The sequence below is a fragment of the Furipterus horrens genome, unplaced genomic scaffold (genome assembly GCF_987537825.1).
Source record: "Furipterus horrens unplaced genomic scaffold, mFurHor1.1.pri manual_scaffold_4, whole genome shotgun sequence".
Classification (NCBI taxonomy): Eukaryota; Metazoa; Chordata; class Mammalia; order Chiroptera; family Furipteridae; genus Furipterus; species Furipterus horrens.
In genome coordinates, this window is record NW_028327174.1 from 41,876,079 (window position 1) to 41,891,739 (window position 15,661).

A 15,661-nucleotide genomic window follows, 5' to 3' on the forward strand; every position below is an offset into this window, starting at 1 on the left:
CCCGAGTTGGACTGCACAGCCATTCTCGGCGGTGCAGATAGACTCTTAAGAAGCTACACCATCGTCTCTCGAGACGGACGGCTGCTGACGACGACGAGTATGGTACCAATTATAGGGTAATGGAGAGGTAACTTCAGATTGCCATTTCTCTGATTTGGAAAGTGCTCATTTCAAGTGAAAAAAAAAAAACTGCATTCAGTACAACTTCTTTTAAAATAGTTCACTAATATTTTATTGTTTCTTGGTTTATTTTCAGTCTCCCCAACTTTTTTTTAAGTTGAGATTCAATTACTCTTCATAAAAACTCCCAACTCCCTAACTCTATCACTGTCTTAACACCTGAAACAAGTAAATCAGATGCGGATTTGACTATACATGCCAATCATATCCTACTAAAACACAAGGTCCCATAATATGGAAATTATTCTTATCATATGTTCTTAATAGTCCTCCAAAGAAGTAGTATAGGTGTAAAAACCTGCACTGTGGGAGAGACTCTGCTAAAAGACCCTGGTGAAAAGGGTGTGTTACATGCTGAGCCATGTAGCATTACCTCATGCAGCTCTGAAGCAAAAGTTGCAACACTTGGTCAAAGATTTATCGTTCAGCAATCCTACACTGACCCTTACAGCGGAAGCAGTTAAAGGGACTATTTGGATGCAGGTGATATACCTCTAACAGTGTTGCTGCTGGGAATGCATAAGCCCTGCAGATGTACCTAATATTTGAACAAGAGTGCCAGCATTCCAAAGTCTGATCTGCCTATCTCCTTTGTGCACAGATTTAGAGATTCTCAAAATCAAATCGGCGGCGGCGGCGGCGGCGGCGGCGGCAGCCATCCGTCTCGAGAGACGATGGCGTAGCTTCCTGAGAGTCTATCTGCACCGCCGAGAATGGCTGTGCAGTCCGATTCGGGAGTGACAATCCCTGCCGCACTTGGTACAGGTGAAGGCAGATGGCTGTTGTTGCTGCTGTTGACACTGCTTCCGCCTCGATCTTTTCTGGACCGCCTCCTCGTTGCGCGCAGCCTCCGCGCCTGACGTACCTTGCCTGACCGCGAGCCTCCAGGCTAGGCGGTCGTCTGCTTGAACTTCCCATGTGTTGAGATTGATGGAGCATTGTGTCATGTCCTTTTTGCAGATGTCTTTGAACCGCAGTTTTGGGCGCCCTGTCATCCTCTTGCCTTCTGCTAGCTCGCCGTAGAGGAGGTCTTTGGGGATACGGCCTGCATCCATTCTTTTGACATGGCCGAGCCACCTGAGGCGTCTCTCGCTAAAAACTGCATGCAAACTGCTCATATTGGCTCGCTTCAGCACCTCGGTGTTGGGGACCTTATCCTGCCAGGCTACATGCAGGACGCGTCGCAGGCACCTCATGTGGAAGCTGTTGAGTTTCCTTTCGTGCCTTGCGTAGGTGGTCCACGTCTCGCTGCCATAGAGGAGAGTGCTGAGTACGCAGGCTTGGTAGATGCGCAGTCTGGTTTTCTCAGTGAGGCTGGAATTGTTCCACACTCGCCGATTCAGTCTGGCCATAACTGTGGCTGCCCTGGCGATTCTCCGGTTGACCTCCAAGTCGACTGACAGAGAGCTCGAGATGGTGGACCCGAGGTAAGTGAAGTCGTTGACAACCTCCAGGGTGTATCCGTCGATGGTGATGCATAGGGGAGTCCCCGTGCCTTGAGCCATAACATTCGTCTTCGTCAGGCTGATGGCTAGTCCGAACTCCTTGCATGTGTGGGAAAGGCAAGTGACTAGCTGCTGGAGTCCCTCTTCGGAGTGTGATGTCAAAGCTGCGTCGTCGGCGAAGAGCATCTCACGGATGAGCACCTCTTTGACTTTGTTCTTGGCTCGTAGACGGGCCAGGTTGTAGAGCTTGCCATCGGATCTGGTGTGAATGAAGACACCCTCGCTGCAGTCCTTAAAGGCGTATTGGAGGAGCATGGAGAAGAAGATTCCGAACAGCGTAGGCGCGAGGACGCAGCCCTGCTTTACTCCGCTGCTGACTGGGAAGGCCTCAGAGGTTGTGCCGTTGTAGGACACCGTGCTGTGCATGTTGTCGTGAAAGGACATGACCACAGCAAGCAGATGTGGTGGACAGCCAATCTTCCGTAGCAAGCTGAAGAGTCCGCTTCGACTGACCAGATCAAACGCCTTCGTGAGGTCAATAAAGGCGAGGTAGAGTGGTTTATGCTGCTCGTGACACTTCTCCTGCAGCTGGCGTAGGGAGAAGATCATGTCCACTGTTGATCGGCCAGCTCTGAAGCCACACTGGGACTCTGGGTAGACGCGGGAAGCAAGGGTCTGCAGGCGGGCAAGAGCGACCCGGGCGAATACTTTGCCGACGACGCTGAGGAGAGAGATGCCCCGGTAGTTGTTGCAGTCGCTGCGGTCTCCTTTGTTCTTGTACATGGTGATAATGTTGGTGTCTCTCATATCCTGGGGGATGTAACCCTTCTTCCAGCAGAGACAGAGTAGATGGTGGAGCGGCTGTAGCAGGACTGGTTTCCCGCTCTTTAGGATTTCTGGAGGGATTCCGTCGCTTCCTGGTGCTTTCCCGCAAGCAAGGCGGTCGATGGCTTTGCCGAGCTCTGCCGCAGTAGGTGGGGTGTCTAGCTCCTCCATGACTGGTAGGTCTGGGATGGCTTTAAGAGCAGTGTCTGTTACGGTGTTCTTCATTGCGTACAGCTCGAGGTAGTGCTCGGTCCACCGCCGCATTTGCTGTTCCTGGTCAGTGATGACCTCACCTGTCTTGGACTTAAGGGGGGCGATCTTGGAGGGGATTGGGCCTGTTGCCTTCTTGATACCCTCATACATTCCTCGTGCGTTGCCTATATCGGCGGCTTCCTGAATGCTTCTGCACAGGTTTAGCCAATAGGTGTTGGCACAGTGGCGGGCGGTCTTCTGGACTTTGTTCCTGGCAGCCCGTAGAGCTTGAAGTGTACTGGGAGTGGGCGTGACCTTGTAAGCCAGTAGGGCCTTCCTCTTAGCCTCGATCACGGGTTCCATTTCTTCCCAGTGAGCCTCGTACCAGTCAGCGTTCTTCCGCTCTTTCTTCCCGTAAGCAATAATGGCGGAGTTGTATATGGCGTCGCGGAGACGTGGCCAATTGGATTCGATAATGTCATCTGCCGCCACTCCCTCGCCGAGTGCATCTTCCATCTTGTTGATGAATTGCTGGGTCTTAACTGGGTTGCTGGCACAACTGGTGTTGATGCATGGGCGACCCTTCATCTTGGAGTGGTGCAACCTCTTTGGCATTATGCGCACCTTGCTTACCACGAGGGCATGGTCCGTGTCGCAGTCTGCACTGTGGTAGCTGCGGGTGAGGAGGGTGCTGCCAATATCCGTTCTTCTGGTGATGACGAGGTCAAGCTGGTGCCAATGGCGGGAGCGGGGGTGCCTCCATGACACCTGGTGGATCTCTTTGCACTTGAAGAATGTGTTTGTCACGCACAGGCCGTGGTGACACAAAAGCTCAAGCAGTCGCTGACCATTCTCATTGATCTTTCCTCTCCCAAAGTTTCCAAGGCAGGTGGGCCAGGCCATGTGGTCGGCTCCTACTCTTGCGTTGAAGTCTCCAAGGAGATAGAGAGCGTTACTTCTGGGAATCTTGGATAACGCTTCATCCAGTGCATGGTAGAACTGTTCTTTCTCTTCGGTGGTGGCGCAGAGGGTTGGGGCATACACACTAAGAATGCTGACTGGGCCGAAAGTTGTTGACAATCGGAGGGTAAGTAATCTCTCTGTGCCTCCTGTGGGTGGCTCTATGGAGTTAACAAGCGTGTTCTTCACAGCGAACCCAACACCGTGCTGTCTTGGTTGGTCCGGAGACTTCCCTTGCCAGTAGAAGGTGTAGTTGGTTTCTCTGATAGTTCCGTTGTCGGCCAACCGGGTCTCCTGTAGAGCCGCAATGTCGATGTTTAGTCGTGCCAGTTCCCTATCGATGACAGCGGTTTTCCTGGCACCCTTGATCCACGGAAGGTCTGCAGTAAGTCCGGGGCACATGGTCCTGATGTTCCAGCTAGCGAGGCGAAGAGCCGGAGGCTTCTTTCTTGTTGTTTGCTTGGAATTAACTGGTGCGGGTGTTTTGTGGCCCACTTTTCGAGAGGCGCCTCTCTGATCCCCACGCACCCAGTGGGGCAGGCGAGCCATGGCGAGACGGTAGCTGTCCAGTGAGGTGCGATGACCTCTCCCACCGTCAGAGGAGACCCCTGGCGCTCGTTTCCTTCGCCAATCGGATGAGCTTATAACCGGTATCTGTCTCCTCCCGTGTTGAGTCGACATCTTGCGATGACGCTGGAGTGTCCTCTCCAGTGAAGCTGAAGCTACAGAGCCTGGGCAGGGTGATATGGAGGGTCTGCTGTTGCCCATGCAGCAGACCCCCCCTCTCTTCGCAGCTGAAGGGTCCAAGGGAAAGACAAAGTCAATACAGCTTGGCTTCAGGTGCGCCGCAGTAGTTGCCGGTGTTGACTACAATGTCAAACCGCCTTAGGGACTCCGGCTCCGGATTTTCTGTCAGGGTTTACTCCCTTAGCCTTTCCCCTGAAGAGGTATGCCACAAGGCAGCGGAGGTTTTTTGGAGTCAGAGTTTTCCTTCTCTGATTTTAGAGATGTCCTTCCTCTTTCCTCCTTTACAGTCTTGAGGGCAGCATTTACAGGCTAAAATAGAAAACTGGCAGTGTAACCTTCTAAGCAGATACTACCAATACCCTGCTTGGGTATACTCGCCCAACAATAAACATCTCTTAAATGTCCTCCAAGTGCCATGCCTCGAATTAGTAAATGGCAGTGCAATGGCAGCCAAACATTTGGATCAGTTTCACTAAGTAAACCAAATCACACCACTCAAAATATATACAGAATGTATCATAAAGGCTTAACTTAAAACTGATCTACTGAGAGATAGCCCTTTGTTAATGGGGTTCTCTTGTAGGGATCCATTCTGTGAGTGGCCTTACCCTTATATTTCTGTAGTTTCTTGGCTTTTTCTCCTTGAATCATTACTTTCAGTTTTTATGACTTTTTAAAATGCATTTTGTTCAACATAGCAGTAAGGATAGGAATCTAATACACAAGTAAATTTAATTGTAATCCAGATTCTTCTGCCTTGAAATTTTTGCCTCTCTTTTAGATCTTCAAAATTGATATTTTAATGTCATTTCAAAGCTGTCTTTATGATAGATTGGAGATACACAAGATGTTAAATACTAAAAGGATTTGGTCTCCCTGGAAAGGGGGGGTGGAGGCAAGAAAATCACGTCCATTTAAAGCATTTTTGTTTCTATAGTAAAAAGTTCTCCCAACCTGTATCATTTTGAAAAGAATGTGTGTTTCTAAAGAGATGTAGAGCCTCTTGACATTTAATTTCTAAATCTATGTGTTTGAGAATAAGCCCGATGAAACTTTTAATAATTTTTTGAAATGTAAAATACAACTGCATCACCTTACCTTGGCTTAAATTTAACTACATACATAGCTGGGCTCAAGTTAAAGCTATTTTTAGTACATGTAAAACAGTGACACAGGAATCTAGATATTGTGTAATAATTTTCTTATCCCTGTAGATAAAGGCAGCAGCCTCATCATATTCTTTCACTCCTAAGAGAACATTTGAAGTACTAACTATATCATAATAAAGCCAGCTTGTCCAGCCATAACAAAAAAACTGGAACAAATATATATAATTATCCACTGGAATGCAGTGGGTAATTATGGAACTCCTGTACTTTAACCAGAGTGTAACTCCTAATGATTTCAAAAGCCTAACTTTATACAGTCAGAAACAGTTACCAATCAAAGAGACTATACAAAATGGTAAAACCTTAGATCAGCGATTTTCAACCTTTTTTTAATCTCATGGCACTTATAAACTAATTACTAAGATTCTGCGATCTGACAAAAAATAGGTATAATTTTGATTTATTCACACTGGATGGCTATTGTGTTGGCTATGGTAATTTTTTTTTAATTTGACAAGCTAAGGGAAAAGAAGTCAGTGCCCCTGACTGAAGAGTCAGGTATTGCATGTTTTAAAAATTCTTGCTGCATATCAGTGTGTCTGCCACTGCACACTGGTTGAAAATTGCTGTCTTAGATTGTTGAATTGAAAAAGAGAAAAAAGGAAATTTAACATTGGTTAAAAATAGCACAGGGAATAAGACTATTTGTCTGATGCAGCATCAGACTTTAGTCATCAGACTCAGTATCTTGGTAACACTCACCCTGACTACAAGCAGATTTCTTCAACGCCTTTTACAATCATCGATTCTAGAAAGAATGCACCTGAGAACCTGACTGGTCTTGTTTCTGTTGTTCATGTCCCAAGTTGGTATTAACAGTCACTTTCTTCTCTGATTCATACTCTCTCCTTTTTTTTTTTTTTTTTTTAAGATTCACACAGTGATAGACTTATCATTTAAAAGAATAAAAACCAGGAAAAAGGTAGCTAAGCCTTAGGCCATCATTATTGAAAGAATGACCCCAGTCAGATTAAAGTGAGGGCTCTTTTAGCTAATTCTGCTTCACACCCTGAAGCAATAAAAATGATGGAAAACTGTTATAATAACCACTCCCTCTATTAATTGCTTATTTTCAGTATTTTGCAGAGCTCTTGGAGTTAAATTTGAATCCTGCCAAATGGTAATAGACACGATAGCGGCTATTTTTTTGAACTTCTATTTCATGTCACTCACCAGCTTTATGTAACATGTTTTACATCATTACATTGCAAATTTTGAATTCATATTCCCATTTTACAGCCAAAATAAGGTTGACCAGCCCAGAAAAGGATTAAGTTGGGATTTGGAGCCAATATGACATTTATTGTGTTGTTGCCCATCCTCCAAGGGGCTGCCTTCCTGGGGGTGTGCTCCATACCACTAGGCTGGATGGGACACAGGTGACTTGTTGCTGGAATTACAGTATTCCCTCACTTATCATAGGTATTACATTCTAGATCCCCCCTGTGATAGGTGAAAATCCGCAAAGTAGGAACCTTACATTTATTTTAGTATTTATATATATTTTAAGGCTTTATAAACCCTTCCCACATGCTTATAAACTGTTCCCAGTCCCTTATTAACCTTTTCCACACTTTTATAAACACTATGCTCTTAAACATATTCTACACTCTTAAACCTAACAATTTATGTATGCAGTACCGCAAAATCCCGCAATATAGTGAAAGATCCGCGATAAATAATTAAATATAATATTTTTTAAAATCCCACGATACAGTGAGGCCGTGATAAGTGAACCGCAATACAGAAAGGGACTACTGTATGAAGTGTGATTCCATCGTCTCCCTGACCTTTTATTCTCCCTGTTCTTCACCTTTTGCTTCAAGAATGCAAACCACAAATGAATCCTCACTACTGCCTGGGAATCCCATTGTGTTTCTGACATAAACTCATTTTGCCACTGTCTGACACGACTGAGGCAGACCTTCTATGTTTTCAAACTTCCCACTCCTGAAGTTCAAGCCCATTTTTCCTTATCACTTCCACTGATGAACAAACCTTCAAGATAGCAACTTTCCTAGTGGGAAACTCTTCAGCCTCCCACCAGCTAACCCATCCATCCGTGTGCATCTTCTTCCTCCAGCAACAATAAAGTCTGCCTGTTCTTTTAAAGCTGCGTCCCTTCACAATTAATGCTCTCCCAGACTCTCTTCTCAATGACTTCAATCTTTGAATGACCTCTTCTTTCTTTCGCATTAGCCACTTTGTTTGATCTACTGGCTCATTCCTGACAGCAAACAAACACACTCTAGTAGCTCTCGTTTTGTAAAAAAAAGTGACGATAAAACAACATCCCCTTGTACTCACATTCTTCTCAGTTACAGCCCCATTTGTCTACCCCTTTCAGAGTCAAACCGGCGAAAGGTTTGTTTACACCTTGGTCTCCACTTCCTCACTCCCTTTCACTCGGAGTGTAGTTTGGTATCTGTTCCTGCTGCTCCACTAACACTAATATTGTCGGTACTTCCGGTCTCCATATTGCTGAACTGGACACGTTCCGCACGCATCTTGTTTAACTTTTTGACACCATTGGACAGAATAGACAATGTCATATGTTTTTATTGTTTCTTAGTCTCCCTATTTGGGACATAAGGCATCCCTCCTCCCTGTCTTCCCTCATCCCTATTCAATTGCTTCCATTTGGTCTTCTTAGCTGAACTTTTATTCTGTCTAAAGCCTAAATGTTGCGGTATGGGTCTATTCAGGGCTCAGGGTTGGAGGGCCCATTTGTCGAGTTCATCTTTTACACTCTGCCTTCTCTATACATTGACGCATCCAACCCTGTGGGTTAAAACACCATTTTTCTCTGCATGTAATTCCCACTTGTTTTTTATCTCAAGCCCAGATTTCTTCCCTCCAGATTTATACATCCTACTACCTACTTGCTATTTTCATTTTAGGTATTTCACCAAACAATGAGAGAAGGGAGAAAATTTTGAATACCCTTTCTTCTACCTAGCAAGTAATGTGTGGAGGGATTTCAGTATCTTATGGATTCAAGGAATGTGAGTGAGACTTTAGGGTTTACCAGTCTCGGAAGTGAATTTTATGTCAGTTTTTGCTTTTCCATTTTGTTTCAGTTTCACTGGGAACAGAATCACTCTACTTGCAAATGGCTATAATTTCAAGGGAAATGCAAATGAAGTGCTGCAATCACTCAATCTAGAAGTCTGCGGTCAAGGATAAACCCCTCAGTCTGACTGCAAAACTCTACTTCTCAATTAAATCGTCACAGCTTTCCTACTTCGTAGCATTTTTTATTGTATGTGATTAATTATAGAAATAGCAAAAACTGTGGAAATTATCAATTGCAAACACCTTGTAGCCAAAGGCCAGAACTCACAAGTATCAGCTGCGACACCACACCAACAAATTTAGCTCCCTGCATTCTTATAAAAATAACCAAGGAAGGAAGTCTTCTGGTCCTTCTTAGAGAAGTAAGGACACAACTCACAAGCATTCTAAGGTCTTCCCACCAAAGGAATGGAGTAGGTACTCATACAGGTTCTAAAGTTCCTGGATTATTCCTAGATCCGTGAGCTATGAAAGAAAATGTATACTTTCCTAAAATAAACTGATGACATTAAAGAGACTTTTTCCCATGAAATATAAAAGTGTTTCAAAATCATTTGACAGTTTCAATGTACTTACCAGGCACATATGGTGGGTAGTTTAGGTGATTCTCTTCACATCCTGGCTGTTGGCCATTTTGAAAATTGGATGGTTCATTCATATCCTTACATAAAAATAGAAACTCAATGAGTAATAATGGGCACAGTTTTCTTACTTTCCATTAGGAAAACAGCACACATGAACATCATTTATCCATACAACAGACATATTTTGAGTACCTAAAGGTGTGAGATGGTAAGCTAGGAGCTCTGTGTGGCATAGCAATAAACAAGCTAGTGTCCCTGGTCTCAAAGGTATATAGCAAGTTTCACAAATATATAAATGTCACAGAACAGAAATAGATACCACCATTTCTGTTCTGTGAAAGGTAATTCCAAACTTCCAATGGATGCAGACACAGATTATTCTTAATTTTTTTCTTGTAGCTCACATCTAATCTGTCAGTCAATCCTGCCAACTGTATCTTCAAAATATAGACATAATCTGGCCACGTCTTATTCACTGCACTGCCAAGCTACACTACCATTGTGTTTTGCCTGGATTGTCACAATAGCTTCTGAACTGGCCTCTCTCTTCCACATGTGCCCAGAGGTAGATTTATTTGAAACCTAAAGAAACTTAAGTTTTTGCTTTGTTTTGTTTTGTAATTTATTTATAGTTTTTCTATTACAGTTGTCCCACTTTGTCCCCCATTGCTCCCCCCACCCCATCCCTTCCTCCACAGTCAATCCTCACCCTGTTGTCCATGTCCATGGATCAGTTATTCAAAACTTAAGTTTCATGGTTGCTTTTTGCACAACCCCTTCATAATTCTATACCTCCAATTCTATTTGTAATTTTTGACAATTTTTCTTCCAGAGAGCTGCCAAAATTTTATAAAGCTCCATAAAATCTGGACTCATTTCTCCTTCCATTCTGATTTTTTCCTTCCTGTAGTCTATTCACAATGTAGTGACTAGAATGATCCTTTGACACCTGTGCTCCAAATCCTTCAGTGATTTTCCATCTCACTCAGAGTAAAACCTGAAGACTTTACAGTTGGTCCACAATGCCTTTTGTCATACTGCTGCAATATTCCTCTGCCCTTTGCTCTCTGATTGTCCCCCTGATTACTCTGCTCCAGTCACACTGGCCTCCTTGCTACTCCTGGGAAACACCAAGCATGTTCTTTTCAGGGCTTTTCATGTGTTGTTCCCTTGCCTCAATGGTCTTCTCTTAGATATCTGCAGGGCTCAGCCTCTGGTCTTTGTCATCAGTAATTACCTCCCCTGACCACTCTGATTAGACTCTAAACTTTTTTAAGTTCCTAAATCTCCTACCCCTCTGCTATAGTCTGAATGTTTGTGCCCCTCCTCCAAATTCACATGTTGAAATCCAAACACCCAAAGGTGATGGTACTAGGAGGAGGGGACTTTGGGAGCTAACTAAGTAATGAGGGTGAAGGCCTCCCTGATTCTTTTTTATAAAAGAGACCCCACAGAACTCCCTAGATTTTTCCACCAATGAGGATATAGCAAGAAGTCTGCAGACTGCAAGAGAGCCCTCCCCAACCAGGCCAGCCCCTGATGTCAGACTACCTGCCCCCAGAACTGTGAGAAATCAATGTCTGTTTTTGGTCAACTAATCAATCTGAATGGACTAAGTAACCTGAATCAACTAAGCTACCTACTTCCCAGATTAATTTTTCTCTTTAATAACTACTGTTATCTCACATAATATATATTTTACTTATTTATCTTATTTATGTCTATATCGTCCACTAAAATGTCAGCTCCCTGAAGGCAAGAATTTTTCTAAGTGTATCCTTGACGCCTCCTGACACAAACTAAGCACTCAAAATCAGTGTTTTTTGAACTAAGAGAAAGGAACAATTACTACAAGTAGGAATAACAATGAAGACTTCACAGAGAAGTTGATGTGGAGGCTACATGTTAATGAGTTCATAGATTTTGAACACATAGAAATGAGGAAAAATGAGAAGGAAAGCATGAGCAAAGACACAGAAATAACAAATTATGCTGCATGTAAGGGAAAGTACCCCTCTGTTGAGTAGTAAGAGTTGTCTAGCCTTCACTCAACCTTCCAGTCAAATGATTCTGTTTGCAAGTGTCTCTCTGGCAGTGTGGGGCCTATCAGGCATATAAATTGCAATTGTCCCAATAGTACTAATCAGCACCACCCTAGGGTCTCTCTCCTCTGCACTCTTGCATATGCTGTTCTCCTTACCTGAAACACTTCCACCCACACCCACACCAGCTTCACTTAACTAACTCCCATTCATTGGCCAGTTCTCCTCTTAACCATCACCTCTATTGGTTAAGTCTTAACTTCCAGAATTGAGTTCAATTGACCTGAGTTCAACGTCCTTTGTCTATGTAGCTATTGTATCCAGTACTTGCTCTGTCAGGGCCACTAAAGAGCTTACTTGTCAGCCTATCTCCCCAACCATTGCCTCCCCAGTGCCCTGCACTAAACAGTAATGAATGCATAAACCAGCCTCATCCAGAGTAAGATAAAGCACAAATAAAGATAGCAGGCAAGATGTTGCAACTGTTTTAGGAAGTAGTTCTCCCCTCCAGTGGTGCATTAGAGCAGTTAAGGTAGAGACTATCAAGAAACAGGAGGGAAAAAACTGTCTTCAACTTACTATAAAGTGTGAAAAGAGAAATAGGTGAACATTTTACTTTGTCGCCAGGGGGAAATAAATAAATAAGAAAATCAGACTCACAATCCAGATCCCATCATAATCAACGATGTTTTTAAATTCCATACACATCTGTATCCACCATTGTGCTGTTTGGGGGTTGGTGTAATCTGGATACACTGAATCTCCTGGAGGCCAGGCCTACAAAGGAAAGGTAAGTCAAATGGAATAATATGGTATGCAGTAGCTATAGTTGGCCCTTATTTTGCATTTTGAGTCATACAAATAAAAACTGAGTATCAGTGAAATTAAATAACTTAACCAAGTACATAGTAAAACTACATAACATAATAGAATCCACATCCTTGTTCAGTGCCGCAACAGTGAAATATTTTGCTTCATTCTTTTTATTTCAGCCACTTCTCTTCACACATAGATCTATATCAATACCAATACAAGGATTAGAAAATGTAAAAATTACATTTTTAATAACTACAAAACTTTTATATATGTATGGTGTCAACAAAAGCCATAAACATACTTTAATGAAAACTACTGAATGTTCACGAAGTACTCAAAAGAAGACATAAATTGAGAGAGAGAGAGAATGTTTATGGATGGGAAGATTCAGTGTTGTATAGATGTCAAGTCACTTCAAATTGGAATGTAAATTTTTAGGTATATTAATTACATTAAAAAAACATATAGACAAAAGACAAGAATAAAAAACACTATGTATCAACATGTTTGTCGCAGCTTTCCTTATAACATTAATATATGATAAACAAGAAAATTTTCATCTTTGGAAGTCAGTTTAACTAATTTCCTCACATGAGAACAGTGGAATATCACATAACTATTTAAAGAGATAAGATAGTTTCATATATTAACATGGAAATATATTTACAATATTGTTACAGTTTTTTAAAAGTTTTAACTGTCATATGGTATTATTTCCCATATATGTAAAAATATGCCTGCATGTATTTCAAATCTGGAGGAATGTACAGTATTCCCTTACTTATTTTGGGTATTACATTCTAGACACACACCCCCTGCCCCCCGCAATAGGTGAAAATCCGTAAAGTAGGAACCTTACATTTATTTTAGTATTTATATATATTTTAAGGCTTTATAAACCCTTCCCCCACACTTATAAACCATTCCTAATCCCTTATTAACCTTTCCCACTTCCTTATTAACATTTTCCACACTTTTATAAACATTACTTATGTTCTTAAACATATTCTACACTCTTAAACCTACATAACTTTAACAACATACATATACAGTACTGCAAAATTCCGTGATATAGCAAAAAATCTGCGATAAATAATATAATATTTTTTAAAATCCCGCAATACAGTGAGGTCATGATAAGTGAACCGTGATACAGAGAGGGACTACTATACATACACTAAATGATAAACTGTATATTTCAGGAGAATTATAACTGTCACTTTATACTTTTTATGTGAGTATTATATAATTTTCTTACAATATTGTAGTACTTTGATTACCAGCAAAAGCATTAAAGATATTTCCATTGTGTAAAAGAAAAAAGTGAGAAAATTCCTTACATTTAATAAATATTTTATGTTATTCCTCAATCTACCTGAACTTAATTTTTCAATGTAATTTCAATCAACATTACAATTATGTCATACTTATTAAAATGCACCTTTTCAAGAATGTTACAGTGTGTATTAGTATGTCCTTTGAATTTCATACCAATTCTATTGGACTTAAATAATTTTAAAAGTCAGAATATCCAGACCAATTCTTCAAATACTCAGCTTGAGAAGTGATACATAATTTTTTTGAACTGAATTCAGGTGAAACCAATTCACTGCTACTGCAAGAATTGTGATATATTTAATCAACTACTCAATATAGAAGGAGGTATTCATGTATTCTTCAAAGTGCTTACCTTGCCAACAGCTGGTGTGACTCCATCAGAGTTATTGACCCAAATGCCCAATTCCTGTCCAAGTTCATAAGGCTCATAAGTACCTTGTGGTTCATCTTTTGTCAGAAAGGGATCCTGCAAATTCCCAAGAACATTGCAATTGGTAATAGCCTGATAATTGATATTTAAGTATAAATGGATATTTACGTATAAATTTAAGTATTACTCATGTACACAATACATTTTATTATATTGCATACATTAAGATGTTCCCAGCTATTAAGTTTGGTTGCAAATATAAAAACTATCTACTTCCATTCATTTTTTTAAAATATTTTATTTATTTGTTTGTTCATTTATTTTTAGAGAGAGGGGAAAGGAGAAAGAGAGTGAGAGAAACATCACTGCGTGGTTGCCTCTCACTCATGCCCCCAAATGGGGACCTGATTTGCAACCTAGTCATGTGCCCTGACTGGAAATCGAACCGGCGACACTTGGCTTGCAGACCGGCCCTCAGTTCACTGAGCCACAGCAGCCAGGTTTTTTCATTCATTTTTACTGCTGCAAAATGTGGACCTAAGTGATGTCAATTTAACAATGTAGGCAGTTGCTTCTAATAAAAATCTCTAATTTTCTTTACTTTAAAAGTTATGTAAGTACATAAATATAATACTTAACTACTTTGGCAAAGAACCTTTCCTGTCCTTTTGTTTGCTGCTTTTTATATAAGGTTGTGAAATTGTAAGACAAACAAACAAAAAAGCCTGTATGGAGAAATCCAGAAATTTGGATTCTACAAACAGCCTGGTTAAGCCACTTAATTTTAAGAGGGCACAAGTGTCTCTTTCACAAAATGAAACAGTGTAGTTAGCAAATTCTTAAAGTCACTGCCCCTCTTAAAAGTCAAGTTTGAAAATGAATCAAGAAGAAAAATGTCTATGATTCTATTTTCCACATTTTTCAAAAATATTTGGCCTTACTCCAAGTCTGTCTCCCTTGCTAAATATTTTACTATCATAATATATTTATATTTAAATACTTTCCTTCAAATATCCTTCATAAATTATCTCAGGATTATAAATAGATAAGTTTTATTTATAATAAACCATCTTTTAAAAAAAGAAACTCTGCTCAGCCCTGACTCCTGAGACTCAGTGGATTCGGCATTGTCTTACCAACCAAAAGGTTGCCAGTTCGCTTCATGGTCAGGACTGGGTGCCAGGTGCCCAGTCAACCGACTGATGCTTCCCTCAAACGTTGGGGTTTCTCACCCACTCTTTCTCCCTCCCTTCCTCTCTTTCTAAAAATAAGTAAATTTTTTAAGCACCTGCATTTTTTTAATGTATCTTCTTTAATAAATAAATAAAACCTCTGCCCATAAACCTCTAGCACCATTAAGTCATACAGGAATCATAACACATATTGACATTTTTTATTATTACATTAAGATAACAGAAAGAAAAATTATTTTATTAAATTTAGAGTCTCAACTGCAGTGAGACAAACATTTCATTATGAAGCAACTTTTGGTAACACTCATGATCCTAGAAGTAGTTATGAAGATGACATTTCTTTTATATTATAAATAATACTAGATGAAAAATAATGTCACAACCCAACATAGAGAAAAGATTCTTTTAACTTAAGTTCATTGCATTTATTCAATAAGTATGTTATTCTTTGTTTAGAATTTTTATGACCAAGTCTTCGAATCTTGAGAGACAAATCATGTGACCCATGGAAAACCATATTTTGCCTTCTATCCATAATTCAATTTTTTAAAAGAAAGAATTCTTTAATTTTTAAAAATTGTTACTGAATTCCTTTATTACTTATTGATGACATTTTTGGTATCACTAAATAATAAAAAACTTGCTTATATTTTACTATCTTTTAATAACATATAATATTTATTATTATATAGTAAATAAAATTTTCTTCCTCAAAAATACTTTAG

General features: G+C 40.9%; 1 protein-coding gene across 1 annotated transcript in view; it reads right to left on the reverse strand.

Moving 5' to 3' along the window:
* Window positions 1-15,661, reverse strand: part of LOC150011586 (sucrase-isomaltase, intestinal-like) — a 78,565-nt gene that overhangs the window by 22,780 nt on the left and 40,124 nt on the right. Inside the window, exons 10-12 of the mRNA XM_090275512.1 lie at window positions 13,726-13,839; window positions 11,880-11,996; window positions 9,170-9,254 (exon numbers count right to left, since the gene is read on the reverse strand). Of these exons, the coding sequence (XP_090131638.1) occupies window positions 9,170-9,254; window positions 11,880-11,996; window positions 13,726-13,839 (316 nt within the window). The remainder of the gene's footprint in view (window positions 1-9,169; window positions 9,255-11,879; window positions 11,997-13,725; window positions 13,840-15,661) is intronic.